The sequence below is a fragment of the Periophthalmus magnuspinnatus genome, chromosome 21, assembly GCF_009829125.3.
Source record: "Periophthalmus magnuspinnatus isolate fPerMag1 chromosome 21, fPerMag1.2.pri, whole genome shotgun sequence".
In the NCBI taxonomy this organism is placed as follows: domain Eukaryota; kingdom Metazoa; phylum Chordata; class Actinopteri; order Gobiiformes; family Gobiidae; genus Periophthalmus; species Periophthalmus magnuspinnatus.
Window position 1 is genome coordinate 9,977,965 of NC_047146.1, and position 18,274 is coordinate 9,996,238.

At 42.2% G+C, this 18,274-nt stretch overlaps 1 protein-coding gene across 1 annotated transcript; it reads right to left on the reverse strand.

Annotated features, from left to right (window-relative positions):
- Positions 1-304: 304 nt before the first annotated feature.
- Positions 305-17,901, reverse strand: LOC117389714 (protocadherin-17-like). The gene is made up of 4 exons (XM_033987428.2): positions 15,168-17,901; positions 13,775-13,833; positions 13,485-13,654; positions 305-1,679 (listed from the first exon to the last, which is right to left on the reverse strand). Exons 1-4 carry the CDS (start codon positions 17,628-17,630, stop codon positions 1,102-1,104), a joined length of 3,270 nt encoding a protein of 1,089 aa, XP_033843319.1. The 5' UTR covers positions 17,631-17,901; the 3' UTR covers positions 305-1,101.
- Between the last annotated feature and the right edge of the window lie 373 nt (positions 17,902-18,274).

Below are 18,274 nucleotides of genomic sequence, written 5' to 3' on the forward strand. Positions count from 1 at the left end.
TACTCATGCAGATGAAGAGATTGGTTGGAAACCTTAAGCTGTTTTTAATTTGGGAATGCTATTCTTGGTGGCCATTAGCTGGATGAGTGCAAAAGGTCATAAAGGTCACAGGTCACAGAGCAGGGACAATGAAGCGTGACAATGTTAGCTGATGGTAGATATTGATGCTAAGCCCGTGAAGCACCCGCAGTGTGCTTCACAGTGTGTTGTCAAAAATGGCGCTAACACATCGACTGGAGACAGTTCCATCTTTAATGTTATTTTGAAAAAGTAGAAATTAAAATGTTTTGTAGCAGCATAGCGATCCACAATCCACTCTCTACTGTCTACAGTGGAGCTAAAGGTTTTAGCGCTTCTTTTGTTCATCACATGTAATAAGCACCTGTAGACATAAACGTACCTCTTTCACACATGAACAGACAGCTTGTGAAGTCTAGTGAAAAGAACAGCATCCATGCACACAGTGTATACAAATTTAATAAAATCACAACAGTTACAGTAGCCCACATTCACGTGTAAGCTCAGCTTATTTTCACAGAAACCGCGGGAGGAGGACAACAATAAAATACAAATACATTCTTAAAAAACGTTTGTAAGAAACTCAACATGTTTATGAAAAGGGACATTCCCTGTTGCACCACCGTTAAACAGTTCATAAGACACTTCACTTTTGTATGGTCACTGATATGTATCGGTGTGGTCATGAGACTGGAGAGATGGACCTTATACACTAAGTGGAGACAGAAAGCTTCACTGTACAAAAGCAGACGGGACTCAATAGCTTAACAGTAGCAATTTGTTCAACAGCCTCACAAAGTTGGAGCTTGAAATGTGCAAAATACAGACATCTAAATTGACAGGTACAGTACACCATGGAAACACACTTGAAGCCCAGTTTAAGCACTGTTTTTTCTCCCCTCCCCCACTGTCACAGCAGTCAAGGACACGGTTCACCCAAACACGACAAGTCACAGAGTAAAGAAAACAGACAGAGCTGATGGTTTTTGGTTATACAATGCGTGTCTGGACAAAAGAAAACACTTGTTGGTCATCAATGTGTGGTCATAACTTCACACAGGTGGCAGCGCTGCACATGATTGGTCAGTTCCCGGAGTCCCGTGGGTCCACAGGGCACTCCTGGCTGATGACAGGGCTGTGAATCAGATTGCTGGACAGAGACTTGGGCCTGAGCTCAGAGGTGACGTAGGCCGGCTCCTCCAGCACCGTGTGCAGAGGAGAGCACTGGCCGTCCGGAGGGCCATAGGCACTGCTGTCAGAACCCCCCTCCCGCTCCTCTTTGGGCTCGTGCTTGGCCTCATGGTCCCGGGGAGAGGGCTCTGTCTTAGTAGGACTAGTACTGGACTGGGTCTCCTGCAGCGGCGGGCTCAGAGCGCGCTGAGATTTGAAGTATGGTTTGACATTGGCCACTTGGATTGTACTGTCCCGCTGCTCCTTCCCAAACGTGCTGAGGGTTTTTCTGCCGCTGCTCCCGCTGCCGCAGCTGATGGTGCCATAAATCTCTGTCTCTACCATGGCATCCATTCCCACAGGGATGAAAAGGTTGGTGCGATTATCGCCGCTGTCTGCTTGGCTTCCTACCCGTAACTTTGGCATCCAGCATCTGTCAGAATGTCCCAGTGCGCGACATTCATCCGTGCAGTGGACTGATTTGTCTTGCTCTACAAAAAAACACAAAATGACACTTGTTATTGGCCTGGACAGCGGCAGTGTAAAGATACACAGCACAAAAGATGTAAATCACATTTCAGTAATGAGACAAACTCCAATTTTGGCCCCTGCCTTAAAAACCCAATGATTCTATCCCCCTCTGAAAGGAGAGATTTATTATGCATCCTCAGGACCTTCAGAATAAAAGATGAACCAAGCACGTTTTCAACAAGCAAGAGAGTGTAAATTTAACGGTGTTGTTTTGGTTCCTCGGGAGTATGTCCGTGCCTTCCACGTGGCGTAACCTTAATATCACCACACAGCAATGCCCACAATAAAACACACACAGAGAAGCTGATCATTTTCTGCTTTAGTTAAATCTGTGGTCAATGCATTACAACAACGCGTTAACCTATTCATAAAACCCTGCTTTCCCCTCTGCTATTCTCAACAACCTGTGTAGGTGTTTTCAGCAAAATATCATCTGGTGCAGAGGAAGCACAAGTGTTTTGCATTTGTAGCTGCTGCAGCGAGCAGCAGTTTGTGTGGAATAAACAGCAAAACAAGTGAGATGTTCACGCTTTTTTGATTAGAGCGCAGAGATATAAGCCAGTTAGACTCCTCACAATATGGTACATCTCCTTCTTCCCAGTGCCAATTAAAAGCAGAGAAACACACACTTACAGCGTTTAAAAACAGGTAGTTAATGCATTATGTAGGAGAGATTAACCAAGATTTACGGTGTTCTAAAAGGGTTCCCGACTGGTGAAAAGAGCCTGTCCCTGCCACCCGAGGACCTTGTTTACAGTCGAGGCGGTGAGCTTTTCTTGCAGTTTGGTTAGTGAAGCAGCCACAGCACGCGGTGAAGGGAGTGGAGCTAGAATATGGCACTAATAAAGCCGTGGACAGGAGACAGGAGTGCACCCCTCATTACTGTGTGATGGATGTATGATGACTCACTGATGCACAAGTGTACAGCTGCTGTGGACTAGGGGTTGAATGACACAGGGAGAATATGGGACCAACAGAAACAAGAGCTCAGAGGCCAGATATGTGTCCAGAGCGAGAGCGCAATGGTAGACATAGCTGCTGAAGGGAGTTCGTGGTGAGGGCTTCTGCCAAATAATCTTCCCACTTGATAGATGTGTTAACATTTGACATGTTCAAATCTTACAGAATATTATTATGGAGTTGTATTGAAAGTTTGTGGGATGCTTTACCCAAATCACATCGCATTATTGTCATATTTCTCCAAGCTAAGGCTATCATAACTTCAGTTAAAGATGTTAATACGTTAATGGAAGTTTGGGAGCAGGACCACTCCCCCAAAACATCTCCAGCACAAACTAGCCACGGATCAGTGTTCCTCAGTGAGAATGAGCAAAGGATTGTAGTCTTTGTAATCCCCTTGGTTTAAAGCTTATATTGTAAAAGCCATTATTAAAAGTGATACTTTAACATTGTAAGACTGTGTTAACTCCCTCGTGTCCAGCGTAAGTGGTGTAAGGAGCTGGCGGTGGGGGGTTCTTTGTGAAGGATTGAAAGGATTGATGGGCACTTTGCTCTGCTTTGGCCATTGTCAGAGGACCTTGTACATATAGACCACTGGAGCCTTCAACCTGTAGCTCTTTACAGACTCGTATTAGCAACAATGTTTCAATGTTCTCTTTTCACTACCCACTCACAATACCTATTTTTTCGCTCCCCCACCTCCAAACCCCGATTTTATCTGTTCCATTATTATCAAAAGCACATAAAGTCATTTTCTGCTTTATGTTAACAAAAAAAGATAATAGAACTAGAATAGGACTAAAAGTAGCCCCATGAATTAGGCTACTGAAATCTCTTAAGTTAAAAATGTATTAAGAAAGGCAACATGAATCCTATTGAATACCAAGATAAAGCGCTATAGTTTTTCATCGCTTTTATTACCACACCTTTTATTTCAGTCAGTAAGTGCATGCAGTATGAGAACACACCTCAGTAATGTTATTCACTGTCAAAACTACATGGGCAGAATTGCTTTTTTTTTATCTGAAAGGCATTGAAGGGCATTTTTTGAACAATAGGGCTGCTAATTTACTACTTTTCCCGCTTTTGTAAGAAAACAGCTCAAGGTATGTTCTTCTCTCAAGTACTAGCACATCTCCAAAGACTACCAGGGTTTATTAGCAACTGATTCTAATTGCATTTAGTGCCGATAGAATATACCAGCAGTGTCAGGTCTGTAGTATGGATCCTCAGAAGATATTTTAAGCTATGGTCTGCGTTTGAGCATGTGGCTTGTTTAGCTTGTAGCAGCTCAGATTACAGTTTGCCGAGTATAAACCAGATCTGATACTCCCTTTACACCTTGTTAGATACGGCAAAAAACACAGAAATACCAAAAACAAAAGCGTGCATAAACATGTCTATTTGCTCCTATATCGCCCTCCATCATCAAGTCTTACATCTGCTTTTCAGGGTGTTAATACATCACATAATATACCAAACGTACAAGCCAATTTCCACTTCCTATTTTCTCCCAAATCATTACTGCGCGCAATCAAAACGAGTGTGACAAAGTTATACTAAAGCACTTAATGTGTAAGGGCACAGCGCCAAATGTCAAAACTGTCTCCTGCAAATTGCTTGTAAATGACGAGCCCCTTTGCATTCCTTATATGTGCCATTTATCACCACGTAATCTCTCTCTTGCGCTTTTGACTCCTTCATTGTTAACAAATGTGTTTTCTTCCTCTGCTGTCATCAACACCAGCTTGTAATGTCATTCTTTACCTAGATATGGCACCAAATGAAATAATGGAATTGGTAATTTGTTTAGGGGCTGCATATCTATTGCCGCTGTGCCATAGCCTAGCGACAGTTCTTTTTTTTACCTAGTGACAAATGCTTCTCTCAAAATATTAGGACACAAAAACTTGCAAATCTGGATTCGGCAGTGCATTATCACCTCCCTGCTCTGTCGTCTCACCTTCCACTACCATTACAGCTGTTATTTATGGAGACATGTGTCCAATTACTCCACAACTCGATACTAGGCTAATATCCTAGCGTAGCTTTGGTCTATAAATAAAAGCTTGTGTGGATCGTGTCATATTGGCATATCAAAGACAACAGAACTGAGGGAGCTAGACACTTTATCTCACGGAGAAACAATGATGGGGAACACCAAGACTCTTCCAGGAAAAGCCCTTGTGTGCAAACATCTAATAGGCATCATGTAGGACGCCCGGTGCGAGGAGCGAGAGAGGAGAAAGAAAGTTCTCCGTGCCACAAGCCCCCTGAGACGCATTTGTAGTTCATTTGTAAAATAGATGCGTTTGCTATCTACAAACCGCTGCTCCAGTCTATAAACACGCAGCCCACACAAACACCCACGGGCCACGCAGCCGCTGTTAATTATTCCCCGACTGGACTGGCCCAAGTTCAAGCTGCCTGTTCGTTTTAAACTATATACACGTGATACATACAGAGAGGGGAGAATGGCTCGAGGTGGTGCCGTATACGTTATTGCTGGTGTTTCAAGAGCAGAAGCTGTCAGCAGATAAAACTGTTTATTAAAAAGTGAATAAATATCATTAAGTCAATCAAGTTTCAAAGTGTTGTCATGTTTCAGACACCGACAAACCTTTCAATAACCGCGAGCCATTTTAACAATATTTAAAGGATAAAGGATTGCATTGTATTGGCATTTTATATTTTAGAACATAACCATATATTATAACCCAGCTCGGAGCTTGGTGCAACTTGCCATCTATAGGCAGCAGAGGGAATTGCCATAGTAAAACAATTTAAACCAGCTGATAACCAACATGCCCAGACATATGTAGTAGTAGTAGTAGTAGTAGTAGTAGTAGTAGTAGTAGTAGCAGTTGTAATCAATGCGATTTGAGAAAAAGAAAAGAAATCATCTGAAAGAAATCATCTGAACAAGTCTAGCGATGATTTACTGACTTAAAAACAGCCCAGAGAGTTTACCTCTGATGTAACAATTTTGTGAAAATTCAAGCCACATAGTACATAGTACATAGTTTTTTACAGAGGATTACTGAAACCAGCATGACTGTAGCAAATGTTCTAACATGGTTAAAAGCTCAAAAAAGTAAATTTTGCATATGAGCCCTTTTTATATCAGTAATAGACAAGCATATTTGCTGCAAATACTGACAAAAGGGGGTGGGTTTATGCTAGCTGCACTTTCCTGACATTACTCTGCTATAGACCAGCTTCCAATACCCAAGTCACTGCAGTTTGACCTTGTCCGACGCTCAGATGGTGAAAGAAAACGAGATATAGACAAGGTCACATAAGAAGAGAATGCATTCACACAACCAGGTAAGTGTTTTCCAGCTGAATGCCATTTGTGTTTGAAATCATTAAAAGGTGAATGTATGTAAAAAAATGCCTCACTTATATATACCACTTTTCTACCTCCATGGACTTCTCAAAGCGCTTTACATCAAGGAAACATTCACCCACTCACTTGCACATTTACACATTCCTATACTGGAGGAAAAATGGAATGTGTATTGCCCAAGGACACAACAACACAGGCCCTGGACGGAGCTGGGATTGAACTTTGTGTCACTGAACCACTCCTGCTCATATCAGATACACATCTAGTTGTACTTTTTGAATTCAAGTTTTATGTTTGTTTGTTTGTTTTGGGAAGGTTGCTGTTTTGGGGATATTTCAGCTAATTAAAGAGGAAAATATGTGAAGCAAACATCAAGAAATACTCAGAGGCAACAAGAGACTGACAGAAATGGAGAGAAGCCATTGATATCTCTACAGATCTGCTGGTTATGAAACATGATGAACTAGTTGGTGTCAAACTAAAATGCCAGCACATTTGATCAATAAAACAACATTTGCACTTCAATTTCAATGAAATACATGTTACTTTCCATCAAGTGGAAGCTACAACTCGCTGTGGTGTTGAGGCTCCAGTATGGATGCCGGTGAGATCGGAGGGTCTTCAGAGATACTGGCATTGGTTTGATTTTGAAAATGCAGCCAACAGTTGGCAGTGGTTTCATTTCTAAGCTGCCCCTTGTGTCATTCCCAGTTTGTCTTTTTGAACTAATGAACAAAAATGAAAATAGAAGAACAATTAGGATTCAAATATGTTTGTGTGTTTACGCAAGCAACTAATGATTACAAAAGTGAAAAGTTATTTTGTAAACGTTGAACTTTAAACTTCCATAAATGTGTTGGCCTTGCTATATAAATCTTAAAATCTTAATATCGGAATTTGCAAATACTGGTTATCAGCCATAGTAGCAAGACAAATATTGGATATCGGTATTGGCTGAGTGTCCATATCCTTTTCAATGCAGCAAAGAGTTACAAGGCTCATCTTTACTTGTACTTTATAGGCTAAGTGTTTGAATCCAGTGAGACAGACGAGTGAAGGAGCAGTGCTAAAAAGAGCGAGCTCCCCCTGTCACTCCAAAAGCCTGTAGACTGTCTCAAACATCACTATACACCACAGAACATGTCACGCAACACTGCCACCACTGGTCAGGTGAAATATAGGTCACCACACACAAACAAAGAGCACCCTAAAGTTAAAACAAAATTTGATGATGAAGGGTTTGTCACTGGGCCAAGTTACAGGTCAGATCTGTGGAGTCACAATTACAGTAAGAATGCATGTTTTTGAGCATAAAACACACTTAATTGAATAAATGTAAGATAGATGAATGCAATGTAATATGTCTGAGGAAAATTCCAGGCGTAAGCTACTCAGTGCACCTTTAAACTAGAAAACTAATATTTTCACAAGAGAGGCTTTGGGATATTTGTGTATTTCCGTTTGTTTCCTAACCGCTAACCCCTAACCCTAACTACATGCTTTAAAATTCTTGTTTTGTCAAATTCACCAATACACTATAAAACAATGAAAGACCAAAACTATGTAGAGGCTTGTGGGCTGTGAAAAAATTATTCTGACAGTATAGATTTTGAACTTATTCCAAAAAAAAATCTCAAGCTTCTGATGCCAGTTAATAAAGAAATGTTTTTTAAAGGAGACAAATAACAAAACATAATTGATTGCACTGAATGGATTTTGGAATGTGGCCTGAACACATGCCCCGTATACAGTACACGCAGACCTTATATAGCAGCACGCCGGTGTCCCTGTATCACTGATAAACATGTGATAAGAGGCCTGCTGTTTTGTCTCATGTGACAATCACTCCCTCCTATCTGCTGATAAGGACGCTTGTTGTCTCAAGATAACACTATCATTAGAAAGGCATGACAATTACTATCTTGATAATGACACAATTAACTTATCAAGGATTCAGATATTTGCATACGCTTTTGTATATCAACGCAAGAAGTATGGAGCTGCATAGGAAAACTAGATTACATGATTTTTTTTATTTTTATTTGATAAGTTGATGAGTCTGTCTGCTAATAACAACCGAAAAAGCCAGGATGTGATTTACATTTTTAGCTTCACCCATTACAGTCCGATAAAAGATGTGAGATTGGTTGGTATTTTGCTAGCGTAATTTGCTGTTGCTATTTATTCCTGTAATGTTCCCTATTATGCACACTTACACCATTTCTATTCTTGTATAAACTCATTTTGTGCTATCTTTGTCAGGCCTAGGATCAAGAGAATCTACGCATTTTACATCAAAAGAAGGGGGAACTAAACGACGGCTTTGATTTGGCAGGGACGTAATACAGAATTACACTAAAAATGTCGCGCTTTGAAGAATCTACACCCAGATTACAGTTATATGTGTTTTATATTCTGGGTACGTTTTTAAGCTAAACAAGACCAGAACAATGGATCCAGGAAAAGCGAGAAGCAGTGGAGATGTTGAATGCATTTCCATGGTACCTATCACCGGCGTAGAGGAAGCGGCTCGTGATGTTGATGTAAAGAGATGCGTGGGTCTCAGAAGGTCTAGTGAAAACACACTTGGTATTTTTGCCTTTGTTGCCATTCTGTGTCACTGGGTAATTTAAACATTGTGGCTACGGGCTTACATAAAGTGCAATTTTCCACGATTGCAAGGAACAACATGTATGTTACCTTAGTGGGTGTCTGACACAGCCCAGTAATCACATATTGTGTTAAAGAACAATTTCCTGAGTAGAATTTTGTTAAGCGCTTTCCTTATAGGCGCTCCGTAGTAAACAATATTATAAAAACAAAAGCTGTAGGAGTGGAGCGACGCATGAGAGCTTTCTGTTATTGTTAATGCCATTAGCTTTGCATTTCCATTTTCAATTTCCAGGAATAATAGCTCTTAAACTCAGCATTTACATATTAGCATGAAAGAAGCATGACAATCTGACATAATGGCTGTGATCTTATGGACTGGCGGATACAAAGTGTGTCTGCCCATTATAGACAGACTGAAAGAGGGAGAAAGCCTAGCAACATAACCCAGTGTGTGCATCTGTTGTCTGCAAGAATAAATAAATATTCCATGTGCGTGATGGAGGAAGCTGCACAGGTGCATACATTACCTGTATCAAAGCAGCCAACAGACTAGAAGGAAGTGCAAGGTAAAAAGACATAAAAGCGGTGGAACTTCCATCCAAATAGCTTGAATGCAGATCTAAAAATGTGACTTTTTAATCAATTTTCATAATCTGCATGTGAACAGAAGGATTGCGTGGGATGCAAGGTTATCTCATCAGTGCATAATGTAGATTTCAACATTGCTGTCACCATTTCCTATCCAATACAATCGGACTTATTTTTAACTACCGTCCCCATATGTAATGAACGGCAAAGCATTACCACATCCCATTAATATTAAATGCAATGCCTCACTACGTCGTCTTTGCATTCTTCTTATCTTACCAATGCAGGTTTATAAATTAACTCGCATTCCTTCTTTCCCTTCTCTCACCCGCTCCATCCGTCCATGTGGATGTTCACTGTTGCATGCTACAAGACATCGCTTTCAATATCTATCCTTGTGATTGGCGTTTAAAGACTCGGCCTGCATTCTGAAAATGTTTGGCCGGCAGTGGAAGAAAAAAAAAAAAAAAGAAGACGAAGTGATTGAATTTACACCTCCTACAGAGTCAAGTTTGGTCTGCCATAATTCCTAGCGGCACAGACACACGCGATTCGCACATCCTCTCTGGCAAACTGCAAGAGTGTTCCCATCTCTGCCCTCCCCAAGAGCTAGCCACAAACAAACACTTCATAGCAATGTAAATGGTGTGGAAAGTAGCGCGCTGGGATTGGATGACCACAGCTATTCTCGCACGCGGAAATGAAAGACATCTCCACTCCACACTCAAGTCCTGCCATTATCTTTTATCATACCTGAGAGACATGCTTTCAAGAGTGTTTTTTTTTATATATCCAGGCAGGCTAAATATAACAGGCCTCTGCCAGGTCAGCTAGCGTCTTGCATCTGACTGACAGCTATCCCGTGATTAATAAAAAACGAACCTGTCTATTTTCAACCGGCGGCAAAACGCTTGGAAATCTGGTGTCATGTATCTAGCCAGAAATACCTGTCATTGCGCAAAGAGCCTGCCATGCTTTTCCTTGTCTTGCCATAGTCGTCTTAGAGTAGCGGCGAAAAGGGGTGTTCAAATAAAGACATGATCAAAAGGCGGGCAGATGGAGGCACACTTTGGCATGCATATGAGGGGGGCCTTTTGATGGTTAAATCAGACATGAGATGTTTGAAGATTCTACCTTAAGCCAATGGACCCTTTTATCCTCCTCGACGAATATCTCGCTATTGCACAACCAGGTCCTTCATGTCGCCCATCGGAACACAGCTGTGACTCACGCTAATGTAGAAGCAAATAGTATTACAAGGTGCGGTACGTAATCGCTAATGTCTAGACCCAGGTTTATGATATGTGAAGAGGCACAGCTAACTCTTAATGATAGACTCAAGGTTGCTTTGATAGAGCCTTTTGGAGAAGCGCAGTTAAAGGGCACTGGTTATGAAAAAAATGTGATTATAGATGTTGTGACAGTGGATACGAATGTAGGCAGAAGCTCATTAACCGCGAGGACAAATGTGGTTTGAATTTTGAATTTATACTGCATTTATTGGATAAGTTTTTTTTCTCTATGTCTGTTGTTGAGTATATACAATCTGACCTCAGTGGCAAAGAAGTAGCGGGTATAAATAGTTACTAGCCTTAACATTTTGGCCAATCCGTGTCTGGAACTGGGTGTGAATATGTACAATAAGAAAATGCAAGAATGTTAAGAATGATGGAGGGCGATATTGACAAGAATGAATATGAAGAATGATATCATTTGTATTCTCACTACAATCATAATCACATCGCACATACAATCCATCTATAAGAAATGTGCTCAGATGGTCCTGCAAATACTTCTGTTTATGCTCTATATAGAAATAACGCTTGGATTTTATTTTTCATCAACTATTTCTGCAGCTTTTTTGCATTCTTACAGTATTTTACTCCTTCAAAACAGCTATTTTGATTTTATCCAGTAGAGAATACCATATATCGCCCACCTCTAAGTATGAAAAAGTTGGACCTTATGTCTCACTAGATAACATGTTTTGGGTTGTTTTGATTTCTAGTCTCAATTCTGACAAATACTTTTTGCGGTAAAGGCTGTTATCTACAAGAAACTACAATTTCCATACCAAGAAAGTCTTTTTCAAACTTTTTGGTACAACTTTTAATACTACCAATGGCATACCAATAAGAAAAGTATCATTAAGTACTTCTCACAACTCGCCTGGCCTAATAAAGCAAAACAGTGAGTAATATTAATATTAAAATTACTATAAGGAAGATTAGCCAAATATATTTCTTCGTCTTTTTATACTGGCCTCTAATCAACACACTTATATGTGCCATTAGCAAGTTAAGAAGCAGTTTAACCATCTTCCATCACTTAATTACACATAATAGTCAGAATTATCTATATGAATACAGAATTAATACATTTATGAATGTATAGTGGCTTGTACATGTGATGTGTTACTGCAGAATGCCATACAGTTGCCATACAATCTTTATAATGGAATATGGCATTTGTAAGTATGAAAGACAGCTGTTTAAGCACTCAATATCTGCCAGTCTGAGTTGACCAAGCGGAAATATGTTGATTTCAAGGATAAGGCCTTGACCTTTAGAAAGCAAGTGTTTTAGGGATGGGGTTGAAATGACAGGGGCGTGGTTTCCCTGTTATCATGGTCCACTAAACATCGGCGCCAATACCCCATGAAAAGGTGGGGCTACCCTGAACACTGGTACGGTTCACTGGAGATTTGGACAAAATACAACATGCAATGCACCAATCATGTGACCAGATTAAAGCGCACAGCGTAAGATGAAGAGGCCAGCTGCTTTCAGGAACAACAAATAAATCATGCACATTAAGATTGCTACCAATACGATTTTGATTTCATCATCTCATGTCCCCAAATAAAAGCTTTAGTCATTTGGTCCTGTGATAAAAATACCACAATAAACCCTGACAGATCCAAGAGCTAAGCAGACTACACGGGATTTTCAGTTGCAGACCCCAAGGACTCCAAAGTGGGTCATGAAGAGGTTGGATATAGTTTAAATTTTCACTCTTTTTGGAGCATAAAGATTCTTTGATGATTGTAAATGATTGAAATGGTGAAGCAGAAAATGCATGTATGAAAAAGTCACAGCTACATCATTTCGTTTTATCTTCTGGGATCGTCACTGTCACCTTCTAGCTTGAATTACATACTGATTTTGTATGTGTTTTATGTCAGATGCCTTTACTAAGGGTTCTTGCAACTAGGTGGATTGAAAATGTAAGATAACAGTTTTTGTAAAAAGTGGGTCACAAAATGAATGATAAAACGTGTCCCCAACACATTGCATTTGGAAACAATGGCATCCCGTTACTCTAGCCAAATAAGTATTTACCACAGAGTACATTTTCCAACCACTATAGACTCTGTTTATATGTCGTGGGAGCTCATAAATGATTTATGAGCACTTGTTATTACCATTTTACAGACTCACTCATGCGTTGTATTTGCATAGACAGATCTCTGGTTATCTGAAGGTGTAGGTGACATTTTAGGAGCCAGAAATTTCAACACTTTTGACCTTTCTTTAAACTCTAAGTAACTTTTTCTGGTGAGGGCGTGCAACCTGCTAGTTCCCATGGAGATGTTGGAATGTTCAACAATATGGCATTAAGTGGTCACATTTTATATAGCGCTACCAATGATGTTGATGTTGAGAGTGGGATTCGAACAGCAAACCTTCTGATCAGTGGACAAACAACCTACCAACTGAGCTACTGTCTCCCTATTTCCATGAAGACAAGCAGGTGAGGCCATCAGCTGACTTTACAGGTCAGATCTGTGGAGATGAGAACCCGCTTACAGCATGAATGAATAAGAATGCATATTTTATCAAGGTATTTTTGAGCAACATGTAACTGAAAGAATAAAAGATGGATATGAACTCTTTTTGAAGCAAGTCACACTCTCTCTCTTTGTTTTAACGTTTGAAGGTATTTCTCAATATAATTCTGCAGCACTTTTGCCCTGCGCAATCCTTTGTAGAAATATAGCCGTTTGTTTTCAATCAATACCTCTAAAATGCTTCAGAATGATTTTGTGATATTTAGACTGCGGATAGACATCATCATATGTTTTCATTCAGTAAACAAAAACATCACCCTATAGATTCTCATTGGAAGTGACCAGTGAGCTCTATGATACTGCTCTGACCCCCCTGTAGAGTCTAGGATACATTAAAACAAAACAAAAAGACCGTCCGGGCTGGAGTCATCTTCAACATGTCAGGAAGAGAGTGCGTCCACTCACCCTGCTCAAAAGGCTGCCCATTAACCGCTGGTGCTTTCATCTTGAGGGCCTCCCTGGCAGACGTGTCACACTGTGAGCCTTTATTAGTATCCTGGTCACTATCAGCTTGGTCACTATCACCATGGCCACTGTCTCGCAGGCTGGCTCGCTCTGCATCCTTAAATGTGGAGCTGCAGTGGAAAACGGGAGAAAGACAAACATGTGCATAAGTTACCATTAACTGAGAGTGAGAGGGAGCCAGAGACAAAGAGAACACAGACATCCAAATGCAGTGGTCAAGTGGTGCTTACCTTTGAACGAACGGTTGCCGGCTGCCCGCGTAATTGGACTCAGAGGAGAAATTTTCAGTCTAGAAACACGAGGAGGAGAATATGGTTAAGTGATCAGCTCAAATATGTACTTCAAGCACAAGACATAATTAAGCCTCAAGTTTTGATTTAGTCCAGCTTATGAGCAATGTCCAAACTTTTATTCAATTTAAATATTCTGATATTTTAAAGTCAGTTTTTACAATATCACGCGGCCTATGCTGGATATACTGGGTACTCTTATATAAGGTCACTACTCACTATTTAATGCCTGGCTGAATATTAGTGTATAAAACCAATTCTGTATGAAAGAAGGTTAACATTTTGTCAAGTGATCATTCTCAAATACGAACAGCTTGTGTCTATTTTTACATGTTTATCTAAAGGAGGGATCCAAATCTATTACATTATTGACATAAATCCCATATGTTGCCATATGCGGCTTGTTGGCAGGGGAAAGGGCGCAGCATTAACTACTGTCATCGGCTTCAGTTTTTCCCCCTATCTGGAGAATAATGTGTTTGTGTTGATCACACCCACATACCCCAGTGACTGGTGACAGTGCCAGGCCCTGTCATCTGCCTTATCATCTCCAAATGAGACTGTCTCCGAGACTGTCCTAGATTTTTACAACTGCTAATTCTGTCGGGCTAAACGTTACGCCGGGCCCATGCTGTCAAATTAGCATGTTCGCTGGCTTGCGCGCACCCACCCGCCACCGCCATCTCCGCAAGTCGAGGCTAGATTCGGGTAATGGTCTGGTGGTGCCAACTCTGGATGTGGCTGCGTGGCTATGGCCCATATTTGTGCAGTGCGAGAAATGCGATAGTGAGGTTATGCTGTGTGCGCTTCTGCTTTGTGGTGCACACTGGTTCGGTAATGTGATCGGACAAGCTGCTCAAACACCTGTCCAATCCCACATTTCAAGGCCCAGTTTTGTTTTCAGTCTATAGCGCCGGAGTCTGGCAGGGTCACAGCAGCCTTGTTCAAGACTCACACTGTTTGCATGTCTAACTGCGAGGACTTTCTGATTATGCAGACCACCTGTACCATTTTGCAAGAGGAGACTTACAATGAAGCCAGGACTGGGATGATTTGGACTTGCTGGTGTGGATGAGAGGGCATCAGTCTTTGGTAAAATGCTGTTTATGCCATCAAAACATCGGTGACACTAACATATTGTGCTTCCTATGAGGGAGATATTAGTCAGTGATAAGGTGGCCAAGAAGAAAAGTAATAATGATGATGTCTGCTATGACAGAGTTCTCCCTTTCAGACGATTACTTTCTCTTTGTCAGATTTGTATTGCAAAGCAGCGTGAGAAGATAAGCCAGAATAAAAGGCCAGATAAAGAGTACAGTGGAGGCGCCCTTACCTGTATCACTGACATCCTATTGGCTGGAGTGTCTGCGCTGAGTCCGCCGAAGCTAGAGTGGCAGCCGGCTCGGGGCACCGTCAGGCTGTTGGGAGTGGTCTTCAGGTACATGACCTCTGACCTGGGGAGGGTCAGGGGCAGCGGGCTCTGGTAGTCAAAGCAAATGGGCGAGGTGATGAGAGAGGGGCTGCTCACCACGTTCATGCGGCTGGCCGAATCTCTCTCCTCCATCTCACTCTGCACCAGCATGATGTCACTCTTGTTGATCCTTTTCTTCTTGCCCTTCCCCACCGGGGCATTGGAGTACTCAGCCATGCGGCAGTTATAATTCCCAGTCTCCTTATCTTGATGCTTGGACTTGACAGCGATGGCGGCCATGACGGCTAAGAGCATGACAGAGATAATGCAGAGGGTAACTATGAGGGGCAGAGATACGTCCCAGTGCTGTGGTTCTCCACTGGTGCTAGACCCCCCTCCCGCTGCAGCCTCCATGTTGGCCCTAATGATGAGCTTAGCCACGGCAGATAAGGGGGGCTTGCCATGGTCAGTTACCTTCACTACCAACTCCACTACAGGAGCCACCTCTTCCCAAAGAGCGTGAGCTGTTCTGACCTCTCCTCCCACTGGATCCATTTCAAACAGGTGGTCGTCGTTTCCCTCTGTAATCTCATAGGTCAAATGGCCACTCTCGCCGTGATCGTGGTCAACCGCTTTCACCGTGGCAACAATATATCCTATACCTACATTTCTGGGCACAGGGATTTCAGCTGTATCATTTTGAAGCAGGGGAAGAATAATAACAGGCAGATTGTCATTCACATCGAGTATGTTGACCCTGACTATAGAGGTGCTTTCCATATGAGGAGACCCACCATCTTTCGCTTGAACTTTAAATTCAAAAGATTTAGTCTGCTCATAGTTAAATGACCGTGATGCATATATAGCTCCATTAGTGGGATTGACAGACACATAAGTATACACTGAAACATCTCCTATATGTGATGGCAAAATGGAGTAGGACACAGTTCCATTCCGACCTACATCCGGGTCGTGGGCTAGCACTGATCCCAAATATTCCCCTGGGATATTGTTCTCCGGCACCTGTAGAATGTAGACTGTCTTTGTAAAACGGGGAGCATTGTCATTTTCATCCAGGATTTTCACAGTAAAGGACTTAGTGTAGTTCAAAGAAGGGATCCCATTGTCTCTTGCTACAATAGTCACATTATACTCGTCTTTCATTTCTCGGTCCAGGGGCCTGTCTGTTAGCAGCGTGTAGAAGTTATCGTTGTTCTCCTGAAGTCTGAACGGGACATTACCAATCACCCTACACTGGAGCTGACCGTTCCTGCCTGCGTCTTTATCTGTCACCCGGACCAGTGCGATGACAGATTCCGGGGGTGCTGCCTCGCTTATTGCACCCTGCCGAACGGAGACAAAACTTATTATTGGTGTGTTGTCATTTTTGTCCAGCACTTTGACAGTAATTTTGCAGTGACCCGGTATTGGGTTGGGGCCCATATCTTTGGCCTGCACATCAAACTCTATAATTGGATTTTCTTCATAGTCTATCTCTCCTTGGACTTTGATGACGCCAGAATTGGGGTCAATAGAGAACAGATCTTGTATTCTGTCAGATGCATATCCAGTGAAGGAGTACACCACCTGCCCGTTGCTGCCCTCATCCTGGTCAGTGGCGTTTAGATCTATGAGCACTTTTCCTGGTGGAGAGTTCTCAGGGATCTCTATGACATAAGAGGATTTGTCAAAAATAGGGCTATTGTCATTGGAGTCAGTCACTCTCACGTTAATTTGCATGGAGCCTGATCTTGGATACTCCCCTCCGTCTATGGCAGTGAGCAGCAGGGTGTGATGGCTCTGATCCTCTCTATCCAGGGGTCTCTGAACCACCAGCTCAGGGTAAATAGTCCCATCACCCCTGACTTTTAAATCCAAAGAGAATGTATTGTAATCGTCTCTCGTGACCTGATATGTCTTGATGCCATTCTCCCCTGAATCCAAGTCATGTGCGATGGTGAGGGGGAAGCGCGTCCCTGCTGCTGCGTTCTCAGAAATGTCAATATTAACGTGATCCGCGGGGAAAGTGGGTGAGTTGTCGTTGATGTCTTGTATATCAATCTTAATCATGCAAATCTCTTTGTCGTTGGCAAATACTTCCATAGAGAGCTGGCACTTGGGGTTGCGCCTGCACAACGTCTCCCTGTCAATCCTTTGTTTGGTAAAGATAAGTCCACTCTCCGGGTCAACATCCACGAGATGTGGCGCGGAATTCTCGAGGACACGGAATTTTTTACCTCTCTCCACAGTCCCGTATCCAGCGTCTTTTGCTATGTTCCCTATGACTGTGCCCGGTCCTTGCTCCTCGGGGACGGAGTAATTAAGATTTTTCAATGTCAGGGCTTGTACCCACAACAAGAGGAAAACAGTAACACAGAGACGCATCCCTTCTGTTGGCAGCAGACAGGAGGAAAGAAGAAAAAAATCCTCGTTGACTTTCAACCTGTTGAAACCCTACGCAGACATGTGCTCTGCAGCAGCCCGCGCTCTAATTACGCATCAATTCTATAAGTGCTATTCTTTCCCTTTACTAATCATATCTGTAAACAAAGCTGGCCGGCAGATGACACCTTACGCATGAATTAAACATCAAATCCAACATAGTGCAAAGAAGCGGCTTTGTGTTTTTATTTTTCCTGAAGGGCGCTAATGAATAATCGATGACTATAAAGTATTAATATTCCCCACTGCGTCCAAGGTTAAAGCGTTTGGATCTCTCTACGGCTGAAGGTTAGCGCGGGGCTCACAAAAGCGCATTGCCCTCATGCGACATCTACACCTAGGCTATACACAGGCAGCATGCACCATTCTCCGATGTTACGATTCACAATGCATTTACTTTTACCCCTGTGCGGCACACTGTTGCATCCTTAGCGCTCTGCCCCTGCTGCCTCTTCCCCATCGTCTCACACACAAAGTGGGCTAAGAATCACAAAAAGAAGCGCTCTCCCCCCAGTACGAGCTTTGTGTCGCCGTCATTCAAACGCGTCTATCTCACGGCTGCGACTTTTGCCCGATGATTGTCCTAT